This window comes from Salvelinus alpinus, chromosome 15, assembly GCF_045679555.1.
Source record: "Salvelinus alpinus chromosome 15, SLU_Salpinus.1, whole genome shotgun sequence".
NCBI classification, from domain to species: domain Eukaryota; kingdom Metazoa; phylum Chordata; class Actinopteri; order Salmoniformes; family Salmonidae; genus Salvelinus; species Salvelinus alpinus.
The window spans coordinates 13,611,417-13,638,845 of NC_092100.1; the positions used below are offsets into that span (position 1 = coordinate 13,611,417).

Below are 27,429 nucleotides of genomic sequence, written 5' to 3' on the forward strand. Positions count from 1 at the left end.
CTCACTAACCTCATTATTAGAATCTTGAAACCCTTTTTTTTTCTCTTTAGAATCCAGATTTCTGTTATCCGAGGTTGTGGACAATATGACCAAGCAGCCAGGGGTTAGTCCAACTTCCTGGTTCACCATACCATAAATGTGTGTGTGTGTGTTTAACTATACTTGTGGGTACCAGAAGTAGTAAACAAACAAATATCTGTCCCCACAAGGTCAAATGCTATTTCTAGTAGGTTTAGGGTTAAGGTTAGATTTTGGGATTAAGATTAGGATAATGGAAAATAGGATTTTGAATGGTTATAACTTTGGTTAACAAATAAATATGTGTGTGTGTGTGCGTGCGTGCGTGTGAGTGAGTGTCAGTGCGTGAGTGCGTTATGCTCCCTGGAGTGAAGCCTTCGCTGAGGAACCATTTGTCCATGGTAGCCAGAGTGTTTTGCATTGCTAATTTGACTCTTGTGTTGGTGTACAGAACCTGCGCTGGATGGCCCCAGAGATATTCACCCAGTGTACACGCTATACCGTCAAAGCCGACATGTTCAGCTATGCCTTGTGTCTGTGGGAGCTGCTCACTGGAGAGATCCCCTTTGCCCACCTGAAACCTGGTAACCTTTGCATGATTAAAAACACACCAATCTGATACTGGTTTGGGAGAATGTGAATCAGTGAGTGAGTACTGGTTTGTTTCAAGCATGTTAATATGTTGGATTCTCCCTGTCCTCATCAAGCTGCAGCAGCTGCAGACATGGCCTATCACCACATCCGGCCTCCTGTTGGCTACTCCATACCCAAACCCATCTCTGCCATGCTAATGAGGGGCTGGAATGTCTGTCCAGAGGTCAGTGTCCTCCTACGATAGATAGATAGAGCGTAATAGATAGATAGATAGAGCCCCTACATTTATGTGAGCTAAATTCATATGAACTAAATTCTACGTATGCTAAGTTCATATGAGCTAAGTTCATGTGAGCTAAGTTCATGTGAGCTAACTATACTAAGTGCTACGTATACTTACATACCCTACCTGCACTCAGCTGTGCTGTCTATACTGCCTCATGAATTACTGTTGTTTTCACTTTCTCTTGCATAATTCAACAAGTGTGTCAATAGCAGGATACCCTTGGATTAAAAATCATCACGCTTGACTCTATATTACACCCATCTGAACATACATTTCATTGTTTTCGAGATCAGACATAATATCACTATAATCCGAGTGTTCATTTTCGAAAGTTGATTTAATTTCAGCGGAACTAATTTGTATACATTTCAACTGTATTAATTATTACTTTTTCCAATTCCACCAAAAATGAACACACATCAAAATAAAGTTATCTTTCTTCTCTTTCTTGGTATGTTAGTGTTGAGACGATGCATTAAATCCCAGACAAAGCTTTATCGTTCTTATAGATTTAATGGAAAGACAATCTACTGTATTCCATTGAGCCCATTTCAGCCATTACCGGGGTGTCTTAAAGTGACGTAGTCTCTGGCTCTGTGTTTGTTGTCAAATCAAATCAAATTTATTTGTCACATACACATGGTTAGCAGATGTTAATGGGAGTGTAGCGAAATGCTTGTGCTTCCAGTTCCGACCATGCAGTAATATCTAACAAGTAATCTAACCTAACAATTTCACAACAACTACCTTATACACACAAGTGTAAAGGAATGAATACATATATGTACATAAAAATATATGAATGAGTGATGCCCGAATGGCATAGGCAAGATGCAGTAGATGGTATAGAGTACAGTATATACATATGAGATGAGTAATGTAGGGTATGTAAGCATTATATAAAGTGGCATTGTTTAAAGTGGCAAGTGATAGATTTAGTTACATCAAGATGGCAAGATGCAGTAGATGGTATAGCGTACAGTATATACATATGAGATGAGTAATGTAGGGTATGTAAGCATTATACAAAGTGGCTAGTGATAAATTGATTACATAAATGTTTCCATTATTAAAGTGGCTGGAGTTGAGTCAGTATGTTGGCAGCAGCCACTCAATGTTAGTGATGGCTGTTTAACAGTCTGATGGCCTTGAGATAGAAGCTGTCTTTCAGTCTCTCGGTCCCAGCTTTGATGCACCTGTACTGACCTTGCCTTCTGGATGATAGCGGGGTGAACAGGCAGTGGCTCAGGTGGTTGTTGTCCTTGATGATCTTTTTGGCCTTCCTGTGACATCAGGTGGTGTGGGTGTCCTGGAGGGCAGGTAGTTTGCACCCGGTGATGCGTTGTCCAGACCTCACTACCCTCTGGAGAGCCTTACGGTTATGGGCGGAGCAGTTGTCGTACCAGGTGGTGATACAGCCCGACAGGATGCTCTCGATTGTGCATCTGTAAAATTTTGTGAGTGTTTTTGGTGACAAGCCGAATTTCTTCAGCCTCCTGAGGTTGAAGAGGCGCTGCTACGCCTTCTTCACCACTCTGTCTGTGATGTGTACGCCGAAGAACTTAAAACTTTCCACCCTCTCCACTACTGTCCCGTCAATGTAGATAGGGGGCTGCTCCCTCTGCTGTTTCCCGTAGTCCACGATCATCTCCTTTGTTTTGTTGACATTGAGTGTGAGGTTATTTTCCTGACACCACACTCCGAGGGCCCTCACCTCCTCCCTGTAGGCCGTCTCGTCGTTGTTGGTAATCAAGCCTACCACTGTAGTGTCGTCTGCAAACTTGATAATTGAGTTGGAGGCGTGCATTGCCACGCAGTCGTGGGTGAACAGGGAGTACAGGAGAGGGCTGAGAACGCACCCTTGTGGGGACCCAGTGTTGCGGATCAACGGGGTGGAGATATTGTTACCTACCCTCACCACCTGGGTGCGGCCCGTCAGGAAGTCCAGGACCCAGTTGCACAGGGCGGGGTCGAGATCCAGGGTCTCGAGCTTAATGACGAGTTTGGAGGGTACTATGGTGTTAAATGCTGAGCTGTAATCGATGAACAGCATTGTTACATAGGTATTCCTCTTGTCCAGATGGGTTAGGGCAGTGTGCAGTGTGATGGTGATTGCATCATCTGTGGACCTATTGGGGCAGTAAGCAAATTGGAGTGGGTCTAGGGTGTCAGGTAGGGTGGAGGTGATATGGTCCTTGACTAGTCTCTCAAAGCACTTCATGATGACGGAAGTGAGTGCTACAGGGCGAAAGTCATTTAGCTCAGTTACATTTGCTTTGTTGGGAACAGGAACAATGGTGGCCCTCTTGAAGCATGTGGGAACAGCAGACTGGGATAAGGATTGATTGAATATGTCTGTAAACACACCAGCCAGCTGGTCTGCGCATGCTCTGAGGACGTGGCCGGGGATGCCGTCTGGGCCTGCAGCCTTGCGAGGGTTAACACGTTTAAATGTTTTACTCACGTTGGCTACAGTGAAGGAGAGCCCGCAGGTTTTGGTAGCGGGCCTTGTCAGTGACAGTATATTGTCCTCAAAGCGAGCAAAAAAGTTGTTTAGTCTGTCTGGGAGCAAGACATCGTGGTCCGCGTCTTAAAGTGAAGTAGTCTCTGGCTCTGTGCTTGTTGTCTTACAGTGAAGTAGGAGATGGAAAGCCTGCTTTCCAAGTAGAGTTCACCTTTGATTCATGTGTGGGTAGATCTGCATAACCACACAGACAGACAGACTGAGAAAGCACAGCTGTGTGTGTGTGTGTGTGTGTGTGTGTGTGTGTGTGTGTGTGTGTGTGTGTGTGTGTGTGTGTGTGTGTGTGTGTGTGTGTGTGTGTGTGTGTGTGTGTGTGTGTGTGTGTGTGTGTGTGTGTGTGTGTGTGTGTGTGTGTGTGTGTGTGTGTGTGTGTGTGTGTGTGTGTGTCTTTTCTGTGAAGAGTGTTTATAGGTTAAATAATCCTATTTTATCTCCTCCGAATCAGGATAGGCCTGAGTTCTCTGAGGTGCTGGCCACACTAGAGGAATGCCTATGCAATGTGGAGGTATGGTGTTTTTCTATAGTATGTGAATCTACACCAGAGTGGGAATAAACATGCTGCTTACATTTTCAGAAAGTTTACAGATTCCTAGCTTTCTTGTCTGTCCATGTGACACTTGTTGATGATAATGTCATACATGTATGTGTGTGATCCACAGTTGATGTCCCCAGCCTCCAGTAACAGCAGTGGGTCCCTGTCCCCCTCTGGCTCTTCTGACTGCCTGGCGAGGGGCAGTCCTGGTCGGAGTCACGTGGCCGCCCTCCGTTCCCGCTTTGAACTGGAGTACGCCCTCAACGCCCGTGCCTACGCAGTCTGGACTCAGAGGTAGGGCTTCACTAGCCTGGTCGTTGACTGGCGTTGATAATGATCATAGGTGTTGGCTACACAGTACACACCTATCTGGGACCAGGCTAGTATATCATATAGTCTTCTCCACATACAGATGAATGCAATACAGAGAGAATGGATTCGAGAGTTTCACTGAAGGAGTTTCAAATGTTTCTCTCTTTTCTATTAGGGCATGTTAACCTTTGTCTCCGTCTCTGTCTCTGTTTCTATGGCCTATATACTGGATTGCTAAGCATAACCAAGTTAAATGTAAAGGCCAGTACTAGTAGGAATTCCATGGACATCATGTCTTGGCCTGTAAAGTTGTACTTTGTTGCTGCGATAGCACTCACCTTGACCCACTGTTTGAGCAATAATGTGTACAACACTAGAAACGCTTTACTGCAACAGTTAGAGGTGGAGTTGCCCGGATATGGGTCAGGGAAAACAAAGGCAAGCAAATCAGATAAAACCTTTCTATGCATGCTGACTAAGGCCTAAAGACTCCACTGGTGACCAGCCCTGTAAGCCTGTGTGTGTGGTTGAAGAGAAAGGGGAGTAGATCGGGAACCTGGCAACGGTCTCCAGGGACACAGTAACTGAAGTTAGGTTTGTGTGTGTTCTCTACTGCTGAAGTCTCTGCCTGCTGGAAATGTCCTGGCAGACTGGCAGTTAATCAAATGTTTCATCCATTTAGTTTATATTAGATGTAGAAGTGAGAGAGTGTGGTTATTAGGTCCTGTGCTGTTACACAGGGGGTCATGCTAGATTCAACAGAGTACATCAGAGATGTGTTTACACCTGCCTCATCTAACTGCCTCCTCAATCTTTCATTATTTTAAAGAGATCATTATACAAAATGTGTCTGTAACCATTTGATGCAGATTTTCGTATTATGTAGTAGAGGTTGATTATGTAAACATAATCACTATATTCAGCCTTATAACAGCTCATGTATGTTTTATTTTCAGCGAGGGACGACGTGATTCCCAAGGTCCGTCTCTGGATGAACTGAGGAGGAATATGCCGTTTCCACCTATTGACCGAAATGGTAAAAAGCATATTAATGAAGATACTCATCAATCCTATACCGGTATTATAAAACTTCATCATTTGAAATGGAGTACAGCCAATTGGGTAGAATGTACACCAAAGCTGGTGTTGGTGTGTGTTGGGAAAGGAACTGGCTGTGGATCATCCCTAACCCCTGACCTCTGTGTCCTATCTCCTTCAGGGTACGTGTCAGACCCTATGAGCACCATGCGCTTCCACTCCAACTGCAGCAGCAACGGCAGCTTCGAAGACAGCAACTAACTAACATGGATGGGAAGTCTTCCAGCTCTACTATGCACTATTACTGTAGTTCATAAAGCCATAACCTTATTTCTAAATGTATCACATAGACATATTGGTTGATCTAGTCTTGAGTATAAGCTATATATATCGTTGTGTGTATTTCCTAAAGCTATTTATGACTTTCTGTGTTTATGGTGTTGAAATGTTTGAATAGATTTGTGTGGTTTTTATATCTGGTAAATATTTGTTGGATAAGAGGCATTTTGGGGTTTTTGAGAAAGTTTCATAGTATACCACCTGTATAGTCTATTCATTAAAAACATCTTGAAGCATCAGAATGCTTAGACAATTTGTGCTTTTTATTTTCAATAAAATAGAGAAATCATTGAGTTTCATTCTATAGGATTTGACAGTCATAAACAAGATGAATCCTAACCAAACAAAATTAAATACAGGATTCATAATAAATGGCATATGAAGAAATAAATTATACAAGAATATTTAGAAGTAGAGGTATTAGGCTGCGTTTACACAGGCAGCCCAATTCTGATCTTTTGCCCAATTATTGGCAAAATATCTGATCTGATTAAAGACCAATTGGTATAAAAAAAAAAATCAGAATTGGGATACCTGTGTAAACACAGCCTTAGAGGTGTTAGCTGCAGCACATTTGTTTTGACACAAACTGTTTCCTACATAGGACATTTCACAATTTCACCAATTGTTATTACTGTATGTGTAGTTATGTAGCCATTTGCTGTATGTTCTATGTATGGCATACACTGTTCTCAAACGCATCAGGTAATTATATTTCAATGTATGTCCATTTCAATTGGATTTGAAAATCCTCCAAAGAAAATAAAATGTGATTCCTTGACTGACCGGAATTGAGATGGGTGAAATTGCATGGAATTGCAGAGATACCTTTTCTGCCATCAGATACAGTCCAGATACAGTCCAGATAAAGTAGTAAAACTTGAACACAAAAGTAATCACAATGTAAAATATGGAAATCTAAATCTTCTTTCTGTATGTATGCCGAGCAAAACTATAAACACAACATGTAAAGCGTTGGTTCCATGTTTCATGAGCTGAAATAAAAGATCCCAGAAATGTTCTATACGCACAAAAAGCTTATTTCTCTGAAATTTTGCACACAAATTTGTTTACATCCCTGTTAGTGAACATTTCTCCTTTACTATGATAACCCAGCCACCTAACAGGTGGCATATCAAGAAGCTGATTAAACAGCATGATCATTACACAGGTGCACCTTGTGCTGGGGACAATAAAAGGCCACTCAGTTTTGTCACACAACACAATGCCACAGATGTCTCAAGTTTTGAGAGAGTGTTCAATTGGCAGGCTGACTGCGGGTATGTACACCAGAGCAGTTGCCAGAGAATTGAATGTTAATTTCTCTACCATAAGCCAATGGCGTTTTTAGAGAATTTGTCAGTACGTCAAACCAACCTCAAAACTGCAGACCACGTGTATGGCGTCATGTGGATAAGCGGTTTGCTGATGTCAACGTTGTGAACAGAGTGCCCCATGGTGGTGTGGGCAGGCATAAGCTACGGACAACGAACACAAGTGCATTTTATCGATGGCAATTTGAATGCACAGAGATACCGTGACGAGATCCTGAGGCCCATTGTCGAGATCTTGAGGCCCATTCATCTGCCGCCATCGCGACATGTTTCAGCATGATAATGCACGGCCCCATGTCACAAGGATCTGTACACAATTCCTGGAAGCTGAAAATGTCACAGTTTTTCCATTGCCTGGGGGTTTAACATTGTTTTTGAACGACTACCTCATCTCTGTAACCCACACATACCATTATCTGTAAGGTTCCTCAGTCGAGCAGTGCATTTCAAATACAAATTCAACCACAAAAACCAGGGTGGTTTTCCAATGCCTGACAAAGAAGGGCACATATACAGTTGAAGTCGGAAGTTTACATACACCTCAGCCAAATACATTTAAGCTCCGTTTTTTTTTACAATTCCTGACATTTAATCCTAGTAAAAATGCCCTGTCTTTGGTCAGTTAGGATCACCACTTTATTTAAAAAATTTGAAATGTCAGATTAATAGTAGAGAGAATTATTTATTTCAGCTATTATTATTTCATCACATTCCCAGTGGGTCAGAAGTTTACATACACTCAATTAGTATTTGGTAGCATTGCCTTTAAATTGCTTAACTTGGGTCAAACGTTTCGGGAAGCTTTCCACAAGCTCTCACAATAAGTGAATGTTGGCCCATTCCTCCTGACAGAGCTGGTGTAACTGAGTCAGATTTGTAGGCCTCCTTGCTCGCACACACTTTTTCAGTTCTGCCCACAAATGTTCGGTAGGATTGAGGTCAGGGCTTTGTGATGGCCACTCCAATACCTTGACTCTGTTGTCCTTCAGACATTTTTCCACAACTTTGGAATTATGCTTGGGGTCATTGTCCATTTGGAAGACTCATTTGCGACCAAGCTTTAACTTCCTGACCTATGTCTTGAGATGTTTCTTCAATATATCCACATAATTTTCCTTTCTTATGATGCCATTTTTTTGTGAAGTGCACCATTCCCTCCTGCAGCAAAGCACCCCCACAACATGATGCTGCCACCCCCGTGCTTCACGGTTGGGATGGTGTTCTTTGGCTTGCAAGCCTCCCCATTTTTCCTCCAAACATAACAATGTTCAAACAGATCTATTTTTGTTTCATCAGACCAGAGGACATTTCTCCAAAAAGTACGATCTTTGTCCCCATGTGCAGTTGCGAACCATAATCTGGCTTTTTATGGTGGTTTTGGAGCAGTGGCTTTTTCCTTGCTGAGCGGCCTTTCAGGTTATGTCAATATAGGACTCGATTTACTGTGGATATAGACACTTTTGTACCTGTTTCCTCCAGCATCTTCACAAGGTCCTTGGCTGTTGTTCTGGGATTGATTTGCACTTTTCACACCAAAGTACATTCATCTCTAGGAGACAGAACGCGTCTCCTTCCTGAGCAGTATGACGGCTGTGTGATCCCATGGTGTTTATACTTGCGTACTATTGTTTGTACAGATGAACGTGGTACCTTCAGGCGTTTGGAAATTGCTCCAAAGGATGAACCAGACTTGTGGAGGTCTACAATTTATTTTCTGAGGTCTTGGCTGATTTCTTTAGATTTTCCCATGACGTCAAGCAAAGAGGCACTGAGTTTGAAGGTAGGCCCTTGAAATACATCCACAGGTACACCTCCGATTGACTCAAATTATGTTAATTTGCCTATCAGAAGCTTCTAAAGCCATGACATCATTTTCTGGAATTTTCCAAGCTGTTTAAAGGCACAGTCAATTTAGTGTATGTAAACTTCTGACCCACTGGAATTGTGATACAGTGATTTATAAGTGAAATAATCTGTCTGTAAACAATTGTTGGAAAAATGACTTGTGTCATGCACAAAGTAGATGTCCTAACCGACTTGCCAAAACTATAGTTTGTTAACAAGACATTTGTGGAGTGGTTGGAACTTCTGACTTCAACTGTATGTTAAAATATATATCTATTTTTCTTTATTATTTTCCTCTAACCCTACCCCTACCTATTTGCCATATATTTTTAACTATGCTGTTTCACAAAAGTTCTGAAGTTATATATATTTTACGGACACAGTATATTTGACATTAGTCATCTTGTTTTGAGTCCCACCCTTGAGCTACCCTCAACCCCTCCCATTTCTCTCTACACCATCCAGTTTGGATTTCTATTTGCAATTTATTTTTCAACTGTGCTGTGATGTTTCACAAAGGTTCTGAACATTTCTATTGTCATAGTTTCTACAGGTTGTAAATTAAAGATAAAAGTATTATTATATTAGTAATTGATTGACTATGAAATCACCCAGCAGTGCTATTTACAGAGTTGGCTCCAAGTAAATGTTGCAATTCTTCAGCAATTCCTGAACCTGCGACCAAAAACAAGCTACTATAAATATGGACAGTACCAAAACAAATTACATCTGATTCTGTCTCTTCGCAGCAACATATGCAGAGCTGGGATGGTTCACCAAGCAATGATACAACCATATGACATTCTATTGGTTGCAAGAATTTCGTATAATAATTTGAATTTAAAAATTATACCTTTTGAATCCGGCGTCATTTTGTGTATCAGTTCCTAAACCATGTGCCATGGAATCGGTTCATCGAAAATCGAACTATTTTGCAATATACAGTGGGGAGAACAAGTATTTGATACACTGCCGATTTTGCAGGTTTTCCTACTTACAAAGCATGTAGAGGTCTGTAATTTTTATCATAGGTACACTTCAACTGTGAGAGACGGAATCTAAAACAAAAATCCAGAAAATCACATTGTATGATTTTTAAGTAATTCATTTGCATTTTATTGCATGACATAAGTATTTGATCACCTACCAACCAGTAAGAATTCCGGCTCTCACAGACCTGTTAGTTTTTCTTTAAGAAGCCCCCCTGTTCTCCACTCATTACCTGTATTAACTGCACCTGTTTGAACTCGTTACCTGTATAAAAGACACCTGTCCACACACTCAATCAAACAGACTCCAACCTCTCCACAATGGCCAAGACCAGAGAGCTGTGTAAGGACATCAAGGATAAAATTGTAGACCTGCACAAGGCTGGGATGGGCTACAGGACAATAGGCAAGCAGCTTGGTGAGAAGGCAACAACTGTTGGCGCAATTATTAGAAAATAGAAGAAAATAGAAGAAGTTCAAGATGATGGTCAATCACCCTCGGTCTGGGGCTCCATGCAAGATCTCACCTCGTGGGGCATCAATGATCATGAGGAAGGTGAGGGATCAGCCCAGAACTACACGGCAGGACCTGGTCAATGACCTGAAGAGAGCTGGGACCACAGTCTCAAAGAAAACCATTAGTAACACACTACGCCGTCATGGATTAAAATCCTGCAGCGCACACAAGGTCCCCCTGCTCAAGCAGGCGCATGTCCAGGCCCGTCTGAAGTTTGCCAATGACCATCTGGATGATCCAGAGGAGGAATGGGAGAAGGTCATGTGGTCTGATGATTCAAAAATAGAGCTTTTTGGTCTAAACTGCACTCGCCGTGTTTGGAGGAAGAAGAAGGATGAGTACAACCCCAAGAACACCATCCCAACCGTGAAGCATGGAGGTGGAAACATCATTCTTTGGGGATGCTTTTCTGCAAAGGGGACAGGACGACTGCACCGTATTGAGGGGAGGATGGATGGGGCCATGTATTGCGAGATCTTAGCCAACAACCTCCTTCCCTCAGTAAGAGCATTGATGATGGGTCGTGGCTGGGTCTTCCAGCATGACAACGACCCGAAACACACAGCCAGGGCAACTAAGGAGTGGCTCCGTAAGAAGTATCTCAAGGTCCTGGAGTGGCCTAGCCAGTCTCCAGACCTGAACCCAATAGAAAATCTTTGGAGGGAGCTGAAAGTCCGTATTGCCCAGCGACAGCCCCGAAACCTGAAGGATCTGGAGAAGGTCTGTATGGAGGAGTGGGCCAAAATCCCTGCTGCAGTGTGTGCAAACCTGGTCAAGAACTACAGGAAACGTATGATCTCTGTAATTGCAAACAAAGGATTCTGTACCAAATATTAAGTTCTGTTTTTCTGATGTATCAAATACTTATGTCATGCAATAAAATGCTAATTAATTACTTAAAAATCATACAATGTGATTTTCGGGATTTTTGTTTTAGATTCCGTCTCTCACAGTTGAAGTGTACCTATGATAAAAATTACAGACCTCTACATGCTTTGTAAGTAGGAAAATCTGCAAAATCAGCAGTGTATCAAATACTTGTTCTCCCCACTGTATATGGCACAGCTGACAAATTCCATACTTTCCCCCATTCCACTTGCCTCTTCCATTTTTGCGGTAATGCTGCAATTAGTTGGTTGTAATTTTGGGTAGAGCAGACATTTCCATATGTTTTTGTTAGCTGCATGTGTGACAACTCCACCAGTCATATTTATGATATCAATTTCAAAGATTATACTTTTTTTTTTAAATAAGGACAACCTGTGTATTACTAAAGACTTAATTGAGAGGTACTTTAATATTTAATCATTTCTGCCCTCACAATTTATATAGATTATATAAATAGGCACATTTAATTTTGTCAGGCTTGCCATATTTTTTGCTTATATAATTTAAACAACAAGTCACTAGGCCATATGCAAATAGGTAAACTGGGATATGACTAAAGAGTTAATCAGGGTGATTTTCCACAAATAGACAGGTATTTTACTTTCCATGGTAGCAAGATCTTATCAATTTTTGCTAACTTTCTATTAAAATGTATTGGAGTGAGATCATTTATTTATTTTGGGATATGAATACCGAGTATGTCTACATCACCGTCAGACCTTTTTATTTGTCAACTACACAGTAATGTAAAAGTTGCATTTTTTAGTGATCCAACACGTAATAAAGGTTGTACATTTATCATAATTTGGTTATAATCTCGAGAGGTTTGAAAAATGATCTAGATCCTCAGTGTTACGGCTGTCGCTCTCCTCATCCTCGGACGAGGTGAGGAGAGAAGGATCTTCGGACCAAAATGCGGAGTCAGGGAAATATGCCATCTTTATTTTTTATACGAAAACTGATGACACGAAAACAAACACTTTACAAAACTTACAAAATAACAAAACGACGTAGAACGAAACCTGAACATAAACTCACATCACTAAACGTAAACTTACGGACAGGAACGTACATCGAAACATACGAACAGCCAAACAGCTCCGAAAGTGAATACATCGAACACAACGACGAAAGACATCACAGGAGACAATCACCCACAAACAAACAGTGAGAATGCCCTACCTAAATATGACTCTTAATTAGAGGCAAACGCAAACCACCTGCCTCTAATCAAGAGCCATACCAGGCAAACCGAAACCAACATAGAAACAGATAACATAGAATGCCCACCCAACCTCACGTCCTGACCAACTAACACACAAAAACTAACATAAATAGGTCAGGAACGTGACAGTACCCCCCCCACAAGGTGCGAACTCCGGACGCACCAGCACAAAGTCTAGGGGAGGGTCTGGGTGGGCATCTAACCACGGTGGTGGCTCAGGCTCCGGGCGCGGTTCCCACCCCACCATAATCCATCCTAGCCCCCTCCCTTCAAGAATGTCCACCTTCTTACTTCCCCCACAAAATCCTCCTAATAACAAATCTAATAATGACAATACCGGGACAGAGAGATAAACCAAGACAGAGGGATAGATAAGACTATAGAGGTAGATAAAGATAGAGAGGGAGATCAGGATAGAGGGGCAACTCCGGACTGAAAGGCAGCTCCGGACAGAGAGACAGCTCTGGACTGATGGGCAGTTCTGGGTATCTAGCCTTTTCAGGCTGAAGGGCAGCTCATGGCTGACTGACAACTCTCGATGCTCATGGCTGGCTGACGGCTCTCGACGCTCATGGCAGGCTGACGGCTCTCGACGCTCATGGCAGGCTGACGGCTCTCGACGCTCATGGCAGGCTGACGGCTCTCGACGCTCATGGCAGGCTGACGGCTCTCGACGCTCATGGCAGGCTGACGGCTCTCGACGCTCATGGCAGGCTGACGGCTCTCGACGCTCATGGCAGGCTGACGGCTCTCGACGCTCATGGCAGGCTGACGGCTCTCGACGCTCATGGCAGGCTGACGGCTCTCGACGCTCATGGCAGGCTGACGGCTCTCGACGCTCATGGCAGGCTGACGGCTCTCGACGCTCATGGCAGGCTGACGGCTCTCGACGCTCATGGCAGGCTGACGGCTCTGGCTGCTCATGGCGCTCTGACGGCTCTGGCTGCTCATGGCTCTCTGACGGCTCTGGCTGCTCATGGCTCTCTGACGGCTCTGGCTGCTCATGGCTCTCTGACGGCTCTGGCTGCTCATGGCTCACTGACGGCTCTGGCTGCTCATGGCTCTCTGACGGCTCTGGCTGCTCATGGCTCTCTGACGGCTCTGGCTGCTCATGGCTCGCTGGCGGCTCTGGCAGATCCTGTCTGATTGGCGGCTCTGGCAGATCCTGTCTGGTTGGCGGCTCTGGCAGATCCTGTCTGGTTGGCGGCTCTGGCAGATCCTGTCTGGTTGGCGGCTCTGGCAGATCCTGTCTGGTTGGCGGCTCTGGCAGATCCTGTCTGGCGGGCGGCTCTAGCGGCTCCTGTCTGGCTGACGGCTCTAGCGGCTCCTGTCTGGCGGATGGCTCTGTAGGCTCATGGCAGACGGGCGGCTTTGCAGGCTCATGGCAGACGGGCGGCTTTGCAGGCTCCTGGCAGACGGATGGCTCAGATGGCGCTGGGGAGACGGATGGCTCAGATGGCGCTGGGGAGACGGATGGCTCAGATGGCGCTGGGGAGACGGATGGCTCAGATGGCGCTGGGGAGACGGATGGCTCAGATGGCGCTGGGGAGACGGATGGCTCAGATGGCGCTGGGGAGACGGATGGCTCTGGCCGGATACGGCGCACTGTAGACCTGGTGCGTGGTGCCGGAACTGGAGGCACCGGGCTAATGATAAGCACCTTCCTACTAGTGCGTGGAGCAGGGACAGGGCACACTGAACTCTCAAAGCGTACTCTATACCTGGTGCGTGGTACCGGCACTGGTGGCACCTGGCTGAGGGCACGCACCTCAGGACTAGTACGGGGAGAAGTGACAGTGTGTACAGGACTTAGGAGACGCACAGGTGGCTTAGTGCGTGGGGCCGGAACTGGAGGCACTGAACTGGATACACGCACTATAGGGAGAGTGCGTGGAGGAGGAACAGGGCTCTGGAAATGCACTGGTAGCCTAGTGCGTAATGTAGGCACTGTAGGTACTAGGCTGGGGCGGGGAGGTGGCGCCGGAAATACCGGACCGTGCAGGCGTACTGGCTCTCTTGAGCATTGAGCCTGCCCAACCTTACCTGGTTGAATGCTCCCGGTCGCCCGCCCAGTACGAGGAGGTGGAATAACCCGCACCGGGCTGTGTAGGCGAACCGGGGAAACCATGCGTAAGGCAGGTGCCATGTATGCCGGCCCGAGGAGACGCACTGGAGACCAGACGCGTTGAGCCGGCCTCATGACACCTGGCTCAATGCCCAATCTAGCCCTACCAGTGCGGGGAGGTGGAATAACCCGCACTGGGCTATGCACACGTACAGGAGACACCGTGCGCTCTACTGCGTAACACGGTGTCTGCCCGTACTCCCGCTCTCCACGGTTAGCCTGGGAAGTGGGCGCAGGTCTCCTACCTGCCCTTGGCCCACTACCCTTTAGCCCCCCCCCAAGAAATTTTTGGGAGTTACTCACGGGCTTTTCGGGCTTCCGTGCAAGACGTGTCCCCTCATAATTCCGGTTACGAGCTTGATTCTCCGGCTTCCATCCACGTCTCCTAGCTGCCTCCTTAAACCACCGCTCCTGGGCTGTAACTGCCTCACTCTTCTCACGAGAGCAGCGATATTCTCCAGTTTGCGCCCAGGGTCCTCTACCAGACAGGATCTCCTCCCAAGTCCAGAAGTCCTTGTTGCTCCGTCGAGCATTCCCATACCGCTTGGTCACATTTTGCTGGTGGGTGATTCTGTTACGGCTGTCGCTCTCCTCATCCTCGGACGAGGTGAGGAGAGAAGGATCTTCGGACCAAAATGCGGAGTCAGGGAAATATGCCATCTTTATTTTTTATACGAAAACTGATGACACGAAAACAAACACTTTACAAAACTTACAAAATAACAAAACGACGTAGAACGAAACCTGAACATAAACTCACATCACTAAACGTAAACTTACGGACAGGAACGTACATCGAAACATACGAACAGCCAAACAGCTCCGAAAGTGAATACATCGAACACAACGACGAAAGACATCACAGGAGACAATCACCCACAAACAAACAGTGAGAATGCCCTACCTAAATATGACTCTTAATTAGAGGCAAACGCAAACCACCTGCCTCTAATCAAGAGCCATACCAGGCAAACCGAAACCAACATAGAAACAGATAACATAGAATGCCCACCCAACCTCACGTCCTGACCAACTAACACACAAAAACTAACATAAATAGGTCAGGAACGTGACACTCAGGCTGTGGAGGGATCCAAATTGTGGATTTAAAGAAAATATTAATCCTCAGCGTCCAATGACACCTTTGTTTTTAAGCCCTGGATTTCTAATCCCTTGATATTAATGTTGGATCTGATTTTAATAGCTAACATTTAGATGGCAATAATATATACAGTGCATTCGGAAAGTATTCAGACCCCTTCACTTTTTCCACATTTTGTTACGTTACAGCCTTATTCTAAAATGGATTCAATATTTGTTTTGCCCTCATCAATCTACACACAATACCCCATAATGACAAAGTGAAAACAGGGTTTTAGCTAATAAAAAACAGTAATAACTTATTTACATAAGTATTCAGACCCTTTGCTATGAGACTCAAAATTGAGCTCAGGTGCATCCTGTTTCCATTGATCATCCTTGAGATGTTTCTACAACTTGATTGGAGTCCACCTGTGGTAAATTCAATTGATTGGACATGATTTGGAAAGGCACACACCAGTATCACAGTTGACAGTGCATGTCAGAGCAAAGACCAAGCCATGAGGTCGAAGGAATTGTCCGTAGAGCTCCCAGACAGGATTGTGTCGAGGCACAGATCTGGGAAAGGGTACCAAAAAATGTCACCAGCATTGAAGGTCCCCAAGAACACAGTGGCCTCCATCATTCTTAAAAAGAAGAAGTTTGGAACCACCAAGAGTCTTCCTAGAGCTGGCCACCCAGCCAAACTGAGCAATCGGGGGAGAAGGGCCTTGTTCAGGGAGGTGACCAAGAACCCGATGGTCACTCTGACAGAGCTCCAGAGTTCCTCTGTGGAAATGGGTGAACCTTCCAGAAGGAAACACTCCACCAATCAGGCATTATGGTAGAGTGGCCAGATGAAAGCCACTCCTCAGTAAAAGGCACATGACATTCCGCTTGGAGTTTGCCAAAAGGCACCTAAAGGACTTTCAGACCATGAGAAACAAGATTCTCTGGTCTGATTAAACCAAAATTCAACTCTTTGGCCTGAATGCCAAGCGTCACGTCAGGAGGAAACCTGGCACCATCCCTGCGGTGAAGCATGGTGGTGGCTGCATCATGCTGTAGGGATGTTTTTCAGCAGCAGGGACTGGGAGACTAGTTAGGATTGAGAGACCTGACAATAGCTGTGCAGCGACGCTCCCCATCCAACCTGACAGAGCTTGAGAGGATCTGCAGAGAATAATGGGAGAGGCTCCCAAAATACAGTTGTACCAAGCTTGTAGCGTCATACCCAAATAGACTCGAGGCTGTAATCGCTCCCAAAGGTGCTTCAACAAAGTACTGAGTAAAAAGTCTGAATACTTATGTTAATGTAATATTTCAGTAAAACATTTGCAAACATTTCTAAAAACCAGTTTTTGCTTCGCATTATGGTATAATGGTTGTAGATTGATGAGGACATTTAAAAAAATAATAAGGCTGTAACGTAACAAAATGTGAAAAAGTCAAGGGGTCTGAATTCTTTCTGAACGCACTGTAAATCTGCCGATAGTTGACAACCTTGTTTTACTCCTCTTGACAGTTTAATACTTTCTGAGAAGTAGCCATTATTTCGAATTTTACACCTAGGGTTACTATACATAACTTTAACTCATTTCATAAGAGATTCTCCAAAATTGAAATATTCCAGGGATTTTCAAAGTCAGCTATGAACACCAGGCCTGGTTTCCCAGGTTTTTCATAATGTTCTATTGTTTCCAGTACTTGTCGTATATTATCGCCAATCTATCGTCCATATAAAAAACCTGTCTGATTAGGATGAATAATATCCGACAATACCTTTTTAATTCTATGCGCTATGCATTTTAATATAATTTTTGCATCACAACACTGAAGTGCAAGGGCCTGTTTCAATAATAATGAAATCCGACCTTCTTGTTGAGTATCTGATAATATACCATTTTTATAGGAGTGGTTAAAACATGCTAACATGTCATCTGAGCACATCAAAATGTGTTTGGTATGGCAGTATTACTTTAGTTTCTTGTTGCAAACAGAATACATGTTTTGGAATATATTCTACTGTATACTGGCTTCCTTCTTTTCCCTCTGTCAATTAAGTTAGTATTGTGGAGAAACTACAATGTTGTTGATTCATCCTCAGTTTTCTACTATCACACTCATTAAACTCTGTAACTGTTTTAAAGTCACCATTGGTTTCATGGTGATATCCATGAGCAGTTTCCTTCCTCTCCGGCTAATGAGTGAGGAAGGACGCCTGTATCTTTGTAGTGACTGGGTGTATTGGTAACCCTTCCAAATTGTAATTAATAACTCAAAGGGATATTAAATGTCTGCTTTCTACCATACGTGCCCTTCTTTGCGAGGCATTGGAAAATCTCTCTGGTCTTTGTGGTTGAATAATAATAAATAATAATTTAAAAAACACATAATTCCACTTTGACATTACAGGGTACTGTGTGTTGGCCAGTGACAAAACATCTACATTTAATCCATTTTAAATTCAGGCTGTAACACAACAAAATGTGTTAAAGTCAAGGGGTGTGAATACTTTCTGAAGACACTATGAATACTTGTACTATACTGTAAAATGCATAAACCTTTAGACAAAGCCCCTTGACATTTGATAGTAATTAAATTATGTAAATTTATACAAAAAAATACAGCCTATTGTCTTTGATATGGAACAAAAGTAAATTCCAATTTCACAGATGAGAAGCCATTCAATGCATAGATGTCGAGATTTCATAATAATCCCACTGGGCACACACTGCTTGAATCAAAGTTGCTTCCACGTCATTTCAATGAAATTACGTTTAACCAACGTGAATTGACGTCTGTGCCTAGTGTGATGTCTACGGCTTGCATGTCGAGTAGCATGATTATGAGCTCATTAATTAAGAAGAGCATTTATCTCATTTCAGGAAGTGGTATGAACCTAGAGGGGATGATGCCAACAGAACAGCAAGTGAATCAGCCCAGGCCGTCGAAGAGAGCGCGCACCAGCTTCACCGCTGACCAATTACAGGTGAGTATCACATATCCCCCAAACGTACCTGGGAGACCATCCCCAGGTCAATAGCATTGTGATAAAGCTGAATACCAAGGTTCATAATTTGGTTCAATATGAATTTATGCCACAGGTTTGTTCATTTTTTAATCCTTCCTGGGAGCTTAAATCCAGCCCCTGCAGATGTCACCAAGCCTTGTCAATTATGTCTGACTGTTCCCAGCCAAGGGGTTCAGGGCAAGTGACTAACATATGGATGACCTCATGTGATTGACCTGTGATTGAGCTCAGTGACTTTATGACCCCTCCAGGTGATGCAGGCCCAGTTTGCCCAGGACAACAACCCGAATGCCCAGACCCTGCAGAAGTTGGCAGAGCAGACAGGCCTGAGTAGGAGAGTCATACAGGTTAGATCAGATAGAGTTAGATCGTTCATCCACCTCTGGCCTGCTCGCCTCCCTACCTCTGAGGAAGTACAGTTCCCGCTCAGCCCAGTCAAAACTGTTCGCTGCTCTGGCACCCCAATGGTGGAACAAACTCCCTCACGACGCCAGGTCAGCGGAGTCAATCACCACCTTCCGGAGACACCTGAAACCCCACCTCTTTAAGGAATACCTAGGATAGGATAAAGTAATCCTTCTAACCCCCCCCCTTAAAAGAGTTAGATGCACTATTGTAAAGTGGTTGTTCCACTGGATATCATAAGGTGAATGCACCAATTTGTAAGTCGCTCTGGATAAGAGCGTCTGCTAAATGACTTAAATGTAAATGTAAATGTAATCAGAGATGGTCAACTGGCGACCCGTTGTTGTAATGTGTAGAATTGCAGCAAACTTGTCTTAAAACTGCAACATTTTCTTTACGCCCCATGGCAAAATGTGTAGAATTGCAGGAAATTAACTCTCAAACTTCAATTTTCTCTTTCCGCTGTCAAGAGGAGCAAAACATATTTGCTCGCATGGGTAAGCAGACCCGCGGACCCCTGTGGCCCCAACGACCCATCAAAGTTACCCATCCCTGGGTTAGGTATTCATACACAGTTTTAATCAACGCATGCCTCACAATCAGGATAGGATATGACTGCATTTCTACAGTACATTTGTATTTTTTTTCAGGATTTGTTGTGTTGAAAATAATTCATGAAAAAGAAACTGTAAAAACACCCACTTGGTTTTCTGACATTTCCTCTAAAACAGCCATCTGGGATTGGTACATCTGCTCACCAAAACGAGTTATTAGGTGACCACTTTGTTGCTGTTTGAATCCGATTGGCCCTTTAATAACACACATCAATTAAGTGTGTCACTATTGAATGCTGGTACTAAAAACATGGCACTTTCTATATCCTATCCAGGTTTGGTTCCAGAACTGCAGAGCACGCCATAAGAAGCATGTGAGCACCAACCACTCCTCAGCCACGCTGTTGTCCTCCCTGCAGCCCGGCTGCCACTCCCAGCCCACCCCAGCCCCAGAAGAGCGGCAGTACACAGCCTACAGCACCCCAGAGGGATCCATGCTCACTGCTCTGCACTCCTACATAGATGGTAAGTGGAGAAAGGTTGCCTCCCAAATGGCAACCTATTCCCTTTATAGTGCACTACTTTTAGGGGCTATCGGCCCTGGTCAAAAGTAGCGCACTGTAAAGTAAATAGGGAGCTATTTGGGACGCACATAGGCTGTACCAGAGACATATAGAGACAGTACACACCAGTAAGACGGCCCACCGGGCGGGAGGGGGTCAAAAAAGACAATCACTTAGTTGTGGTCAATTTGCAGTTTACAAATTATTGTAATTAGGTTCCGGCCCCCCAACCGTCCGCTCCGACAAAAAATCATCCCACTGCTGAATCTAGTTGCCTACCCATGGTTTAGAGTTATAGGAACAGCCATCTCTTGTGGACAGACTGCGTAACAAAAATAGTATTGTAACGTATGTCAAAAGACTGTGGGATGCAATGACTAATGAGCAACAGTAGCTCCAGTGCTTTGGTTTTCCGTCACTGGTTATTTGGACACATCAATATTGGGTGAAGGTGGTGCTTAAGGGGGGTTGGGGGGGGGGGGGGACCAGAGCCCTAGGTAATGCTCTATAAGACCAGAGCCCTGTGTAGTGTCCAATAAGACCAGAGCCCTGTGTAGTTCCCTATAAGACCAGAGCCATGTGTAGTGTCCAATAAGACCAGAGCCCTGTGTAGTGTCCAATAAGACCAGAGCCCTGTGTAGTATCCAATAAGACCAGAGCCCTGTGTAGTGTCCAATAAGACAAAAGCCCTGTGTAGTGTCCAATAAGACCAGAGCCCTGTGTAGTGTCCAATAAGACCAGAGCCCTGTGTAGTGTCCAATAAGACCAGAGCCCTGTGTAGTTCCCTATAAGACCAGAGCCATGTGTAGTGTCCAATAAGACCAGAGCCCTGTGTAATGTCCAATAAGACCAGAGCCCTGTGTAGTGTCCAATAAGACCAGAGCCCTGTGTAGTTCCCTATAAGACCAGAGCCATGTGTAGTCTCCAATAAGACCAGAGCCCTGTGTAATGTCCAATAAGACCAGAGCCATGTGTAGTGTCCAATAAGACCAGAGCCCTGTGTAGTGTCCAATAAGACCAGAGCCCTGTGTAGTATCCAATAAGACCAGAGCCCTGTGTAGTGTCCAATAAGACAAAAGCCCTGTGTAGTGTCCTATAAGACCAGAGCCCTGTGTGTCCTATAAGACCAGAGCCCTGTGTAGTGCCCTATAAGACCAGTCCTGTGTTTCCTATAAGACCATAGCCCTGTGTGTCCTATAAGACCAGAGCCCTGTGTGTCCTATAAGACCATAGCCCTGTGTGTCCTATAAGACCAGAGCCCTGTGTGTCCTATAAGACCAGAGCCCTGTGTAGTGTCCTATAACATTATTATAACGTTATTATTTGAGCATTTCATTCTAATCCTCTCTCTCTCTCTCTACTGTCAGGGATGTGCCATGGCCATATGCCATGGCAAGGGCAGAGCCCTGGTTACTAGTCTCATCTAATCAACTCTCTTTCTGATCTCTCTCTCTCCTTCTCTACAGTGCACTCTCCTCAGTCTAAGCTGTTCCAGCCCCTGCTGTCCCTCCACACCATGACCTCCCAGCCTGTGAGACACGCTTGAGCCACATACACACACACACACACACACACACACACACACACACACACACACACACACACACACACACACACACACACACACACACACACACACACACACACACACACACACACACACACACACACACACACACACACACACACACACACACACACACACAAAGTCCTCAGTTTAGCAGGTTTAAATAATTGCAACATTACTAAGTTACACTAAGGTCCATGTTGTTATCTTGTGGATGTTTCTCTGGCCCCGTGCACACTTAAATTACACAACAATGCATTTGTCACAACGGTTGTGATACAACAAAGAGATTGTCAAAAATGTTATAAAATATTATTACACAAGCATTGTGGAGACACCACAGAATGGTTTGCCAAAAACATGTTTGTGCCCCCTGTATATAGCCTCGCTTGTTCCGGTATCTCCTGTATGTACCCTCGCTGTACCGGTATCCCCTGTATATAGCTTCGCTATTGTTATTTTACTGCTGCTCTTTAATTATTTGTTTTATTTATTTATTTTCTGTATTTTTCTTATAACTGCATTGTTGGTTAAGGGCTTGTAAGTAAGTATTTCAGTGTAAGGTCCACAGCTGTTGTGTTCGGTGCATGTCACAAATACAATTTGATTTGATCACACAAATATGAGTTGTATCACAACCATTGTGTCGAGTACGTTGTACAGCAGTTAAACCCGAGTGTGTCCGGGGCCTTTGTGTTCTTATTGCAAGGTGTCACCGTTTGATGCTGGTCTTTCATCTAAGGTGGGAAACTAGACTGCCTTTGACAAACCATTGTGAAGTTAAATCTTAAAATATGAATTCTTTGTACATCAGTATTTTAACTATTGTTGTTTAATTTATTTACTGTATGTGGTTAAGAAAATAAATATTGACAAAATGATAAAAAATAAAAAAAACTGACTGTTTTCTACTCACATCAACAACCAACAGTAAACTACCACAAATGTATGCAAAAAGTTAAAACGGGTTCAGTCAATGTAATAAATACATTTTTAAGTGGGTATTAATATGTCTTTATTATAGCCAATAATGATGTTATTAATAGGGATGGGTACCGAAACCCGGTATTAAACGGGCCCCGGGGGTAAATTATGAAAGACCATAGTTTCGATAAACTCCGACGTTATCGGTTCTGCTTTCGGTACTGGAGAAATTAAGAAAATACATCTCCTACTTATTATTGCTACATAAACATTATTTTGCACATTTTATCTCACCAACCGTTTCTAATTTTCAATGAGATTACGACACTCGTCTATGATGCATTTTCGCTATTCCCAATCCAGAAGAGAGATCTCTCTCGCACGGAGCCTGTGTCTCTCACACGCTACAGCACCCTGCTCTTAATTTGTGACGATGGCAGAGAGAGCTAAACGTTCAAAAGTGTGCTTGCTACAATGAACCAATCCACTCCTCCCTCTAATACCGGTGGTCTAAGCCAAAGACAAGTGTGGCGAGGTGCGTACTGGCGACAGAGAAGTCAGGCGCAGGAGAGCGAAAACTGACTTACAACGGCGTCATTTAATATCCATAAACCATCGTCAACAGAACAATACAATAAATGTGTCAAACGAAACCCGGTAAATACCAGCATACCGTGCATAAGCACTACAAGAAACAATTACCGACAAGGACATGGGGGGGAACAGAGGGTTAAATACACAACATGTAATTGATGGAATTGGAACCAGGTGTGATGGGAGACAAGACAAAACCAATGGAAAATGAAAAGTGGATCAATGATGGCTAGAAGGTCGGTGACTTCGAACGCCGAACGAACAAGGAGAGGGACCAACTTCGGTGGAAGTTGTGACAACAAGTCCAAAGCCCCTTCACGCTGACAGCTAGTGGGGGGATGACTGAGGAGAGGGTGAATGAGTGCCACCTAACCGTGACTTGGTTCATAGTGAAAGGCAACAGTGGAGTCCAAGGGCTTTAGGTAACAGTCTGTCAGTATATATTGAGTTGTATACATTTTTTGAATATAGTAGTATAAAAGGGTGGTATGTTAGTCCCATCACTCCACAATACACAACAATCCAATAATGATAATTCAACACATGAAAACTGTCTTTTTTTTACTGTAGGGAGATGAGCAAGGCACTCAAATCCAAATATACCCCTCCCTCCAGAAGTTACCTCAGTGACACATTCATTCCTACCTGGTGTGGTGTAGAAAAGGCCAATGTGAACACTTAGCTGAAGGACGTGCCAAAGCTGGCCATCACATCAGACGGGTGGACCAGCCTCTGTCAGGACCACTATCTCACTGTTACAGTACACTACACAAGCCAGGGCAGTGTAAAACAGAAGGTCCTCCACACCAGGGGCAGTGTAATTCAGAAGACCCTCCACACCAGGGCAGTGTAAAACAGAAGATCCTCCACACCAGGGCAGTGTAAAACAGAAGATAGGGCAGTGTAAAACAGAAAATCCTCCACACCAGGGCAGTGTAAAACAGAAGGTCCTCCACACCAGGGCAGTGTAAAACAGAAGATCCTCCACACCAGGGCAGTGTAAAACAGAAGGTCCTCCACACCAGGGCAGTGTAAAACAGAAGGTCCTCCACACCAGGGCAGTGTAAAACAGAAGATCATCCACACCAGGGCAGTGTAAAACAGAAGATCGTCCACACCAGGGCTGTGTAAAACAGAAGATCCTCCAGGGCAGTGTACAAATTGCAAACTGGCGAAGTATTGTGGCAGAGGAGATCTCAGACATTCTGGAAGAGTTTGAGATGGAGCCGAGCAAGATTGTAGCTGTGATTGTTGATAATGCTGGCAATATGGATGTTGCCATCAAGAGGTTACACATCCAAAAAATAGGATGCTTTGCACACATATTGAATCTGGCAGCGCAGAAAATCTTCAAAATGACTTCCATTGATAAATGGGCAGCACCAATCAGATCAGTGGTCGTGTGGTTCAAGAGATCCTCGATGTCCAGCCCCAATCAGAGCAGTGGTCGTGTGGTTCAAGAGATCCTCGAAGTCCAGCCCCAATCAGAGCAGTGGCCGTGTGGTTCAAGAGATCCTCGAAGTCCAAAACAGTCCTGAAGGAAAAGCAGCAGCTCCTTGGTAAGAAGCCAGTTCAATCTTTTAAAGTATTATTTTGAAATTCCCACATTTAACAATTTAATTCAATATTCAAGTGTGCGGTAATTAAATGTATGTTGATTTTTGTTGTTGTTTCAGGCCTTCCGCAACACTCACTCATCCCTGATGTCAAGACCAGATGGAACTTGCTCGATCTAATGATGGAGAGATTCATGGAGCAGTATCCAGCGATCCAAGCAGCAGCCTTGGACCCACGACTGCGAAAAGCAATGACCAAGGACAACCTGGACCATCTGAAGGACAAGGACTTCCATAAGGCTGAGGAGTTTGTCCAGCTCATGAGAATCCTCTATACATCCACACTGTGTGTGTCATGTGAAAAGAATGCCACCTGTGGACAGATCATACCCATCCTCCAAAAACTGGAAGAGCACTTCACTGTGAAGCATGAAGATACGTTTGTGGAAACCATCAAAGAGAAGGTGTGGGAGAACCTCTCCGAGCGCTATCAGAATGAGGACATTCAAACCTTCCTGCATGAGGCCACAGCAATGGACCCCAGATTTAAAGGGAGGCTGGTAAGTGACGCCACTTGGGACAGGCTGAGGAAGGAAAATGTTGAAGCCACTGTGACAGGAGCAAAACCAGGGCTGTCAGAGGAGCCGGAGTAGACAGACACAGAGCACCAGCAACAGGAGGAGGACTCTGAAGGTGAGGAAATGCAGGAGACAGTCCCTCCAATGTACAAAACAAGGAGTGCCTTGGAGGAGCTGTTCTCAGAGGAGCACAGGGAGTTGAGATTGACGATCCAACAGGACACCTCGTTGGATCGAGGTGAGCATGTTGACCTAGAGGTCAAGCTCTACAAAGGCCTGCCTCCCATCCCCATGGCTGAAGATCCTGTGATGTGGTGGTGGGAGAAGTGTCTGCCCCTCCTCACAAACATTTCAACAAGCTACCTCCTCCACCCCTAGTGAGAGGGTATTTGAGACTGCAGGGAACACAATAAGCCAGGAGAGGTCCCGACTTCTGCCAGAGAAGGCAAATATGTTGATCTTTCTCCAGAAGAACTGCTAATCCTTTTGCAGCCTACCTGCATGCTCCACCCATGTTTTATTTAACCTTTATTTAACTAGGCAAGTCAGTTAAGAACAAATTCTTATTTTCAATGACGGCCTAGGAACAGTGGGTTAACTGCCTTGTTCAGGGGCAGAACAGCAGATTTTTACCTTGTCAGCTCGGGGATTTGATCTCGCAACCTTTCAGTTACTAGCCCAACGCTCTCACCTACCTGCCACCTCTATACCACTGTATTTTCTTTTGCAGTAAAATATTATTTATTTCATTTGTTTTACATTTCCATCATCACAACATTAGAGTTTATAATAGTGATTCGTTCAAAACATTGCTGTTTCTTTTGCTGTAAATAATTGTTTATTTTATTTATTTTACATTTCAGAAAATAAAGCCATGTTAATTCTGTTCTAAATAAGTTTCGTTTTTTCCGTAAAAAAATAACAAAAATTACCGATAACGAATATCGTTAACGTACCGGATCGATAAGCAGTATCGGTAAGAGTAGTAATACCGTTAAAATCTTAACGATACCCATCCCTAGTTATTAAGGATTGGCCAGTTTGCATGATTTATAATGTTTCAATAACACTTTATTTTAAGGTACACGTATTAGCCACTCATTTGTTAGTTTATAAGTGTGTATATATCAGTCACTTATAAGGCCTTTATTAGGTCTCATTAGCCATGTATTACGCCTTAATTTAAGCATTCTTATTCAAACATTATAAGTCACTTATAACTGGCCAATCCTTAATAATCTAATTATTAGCTATAATAATGTCATATTAATTTTTAATAAAGAGCAAGTTACACAAGAAACAGACTAGTAAGCTGTCAAGGTGAGACGAATAAGGGCATTGTAACTCAATATGTGTACCCTATTCTAACGTGTGACCATATTTGTAATTCAATAACATGCATACACACAGTACAAACATGAATACATTCTCAGCGCTGTTTAAAAGAAAGCATCGATTTTTTAAATATACATTTCAAAACAAAAGATAGGAATCTCCCATTGGAGTGGTGCTACAGTATACACAGTGTACGCATCAGTCATTGATCTTTGAAATGAGTCTTTTATTCTCTATCCAATAGTCTTTTAGCGTCTCCTCACTGTGCTGTTAGTGATCAGTCCATGCGTTGTCCTTGAGGAGTAGAGGTGAAACTAAGACACACACTAACTCACCATCAGCTTTTACTTGGCTCTAACTTGTTGACTGTGGTAAACCAAAAATAACTCAGTCCCCATAGAGGGAGGGATACCTCTTTTTTTACCGCAGTCTTATCTAATGTTTGAAAATGTATCCTATTACATGAAAACAAGCCGTTATGTCTCAGAAAGATGAATGACTCTACATACTGAATATCATTTGATCATCTAATCTGGTACAATGGGTCATACAGTTAAGATGGCCATAAATAGCTTATTGGTATCATTGCATTGAAGTGGGATGTTAATTCATGGCAACATAGTGTGACAGTGTGACAAGAAAGCATTCCATTCAAAAATGTAATCTGATTAAA

At 43.8% G+C, this 27,429-nt stretch overlaps 2 protein-coding genes across 3 annotated transcripts in view; both read left to right on the forward strand.

Moving 5' to 3' along the window:
• The window catches only part of tnni3k (TNNI3 interacting kinase), a 51,620-nt gene extending 44,941 nt beyond the window's left edge, over nucleotides 1-6,679 (forward strand). Inside the window, exons 19-25 of one of the 2 annotated variants that reach the window (XM_071342554.1) lie at nucleotides 51-103; nucleotides 470-602; nucleotides 726-835; nucleotides 3,868-3,927; nucleotides 4,082-4,248; nucleotides 5,223-5,302; nucleotides 5,486-6,679. In XM_071342554.1, coding sequence (XP_071198655.1) covers nucleotides 51-103; nucleotides 470-602; nucleotides 726-835; nucleotides 3,868-3,927; nucleotides 4,082-4,248; nucleotides 5,223-5,302; nucleotides 5,486-5,565 — 683 coding nt within the window. In that variant the 3' untranslated portion in view covers nucleotides 5,566-6,679. The remainder of the gene's footprint in view (nucleotides 1-50; nucleotides 104-469; nucleotides 603-725; nucleotides 836-3,867; nucleotides 3,928-4,081; nucleotides 4,249-5,222; nucleotides 5,303-5,485) is intronic. The other variant, XM_071342555.1, reaches the window with a different exon arrangement.
• Nucleotides 6,680-18,488: 11,809 nt separating this feature from the next.
• LOC139540531 (LIM/homeobox protein Lhx8-like) lies at nucleotides 18,489-21,748 on the forward strand. Its single transcript, XM_071344414.1, has 4 exons — nucleotides 18,489-18,638; nucleotides 18,932-19,027; nucleotides 19,975-20,164; nucleotides 21,669-21,748. Exons 1-4 carry the CDS (start codon nucleotides 18,489-18,491, stop codon nucleotides 21,746-21,748), a joined length of 516 nt encoding a protein of 171 aa, XP_071200515.1.
• Nucleotides 21,749-27,429: the final 5,681 nt, after the last annotated feature.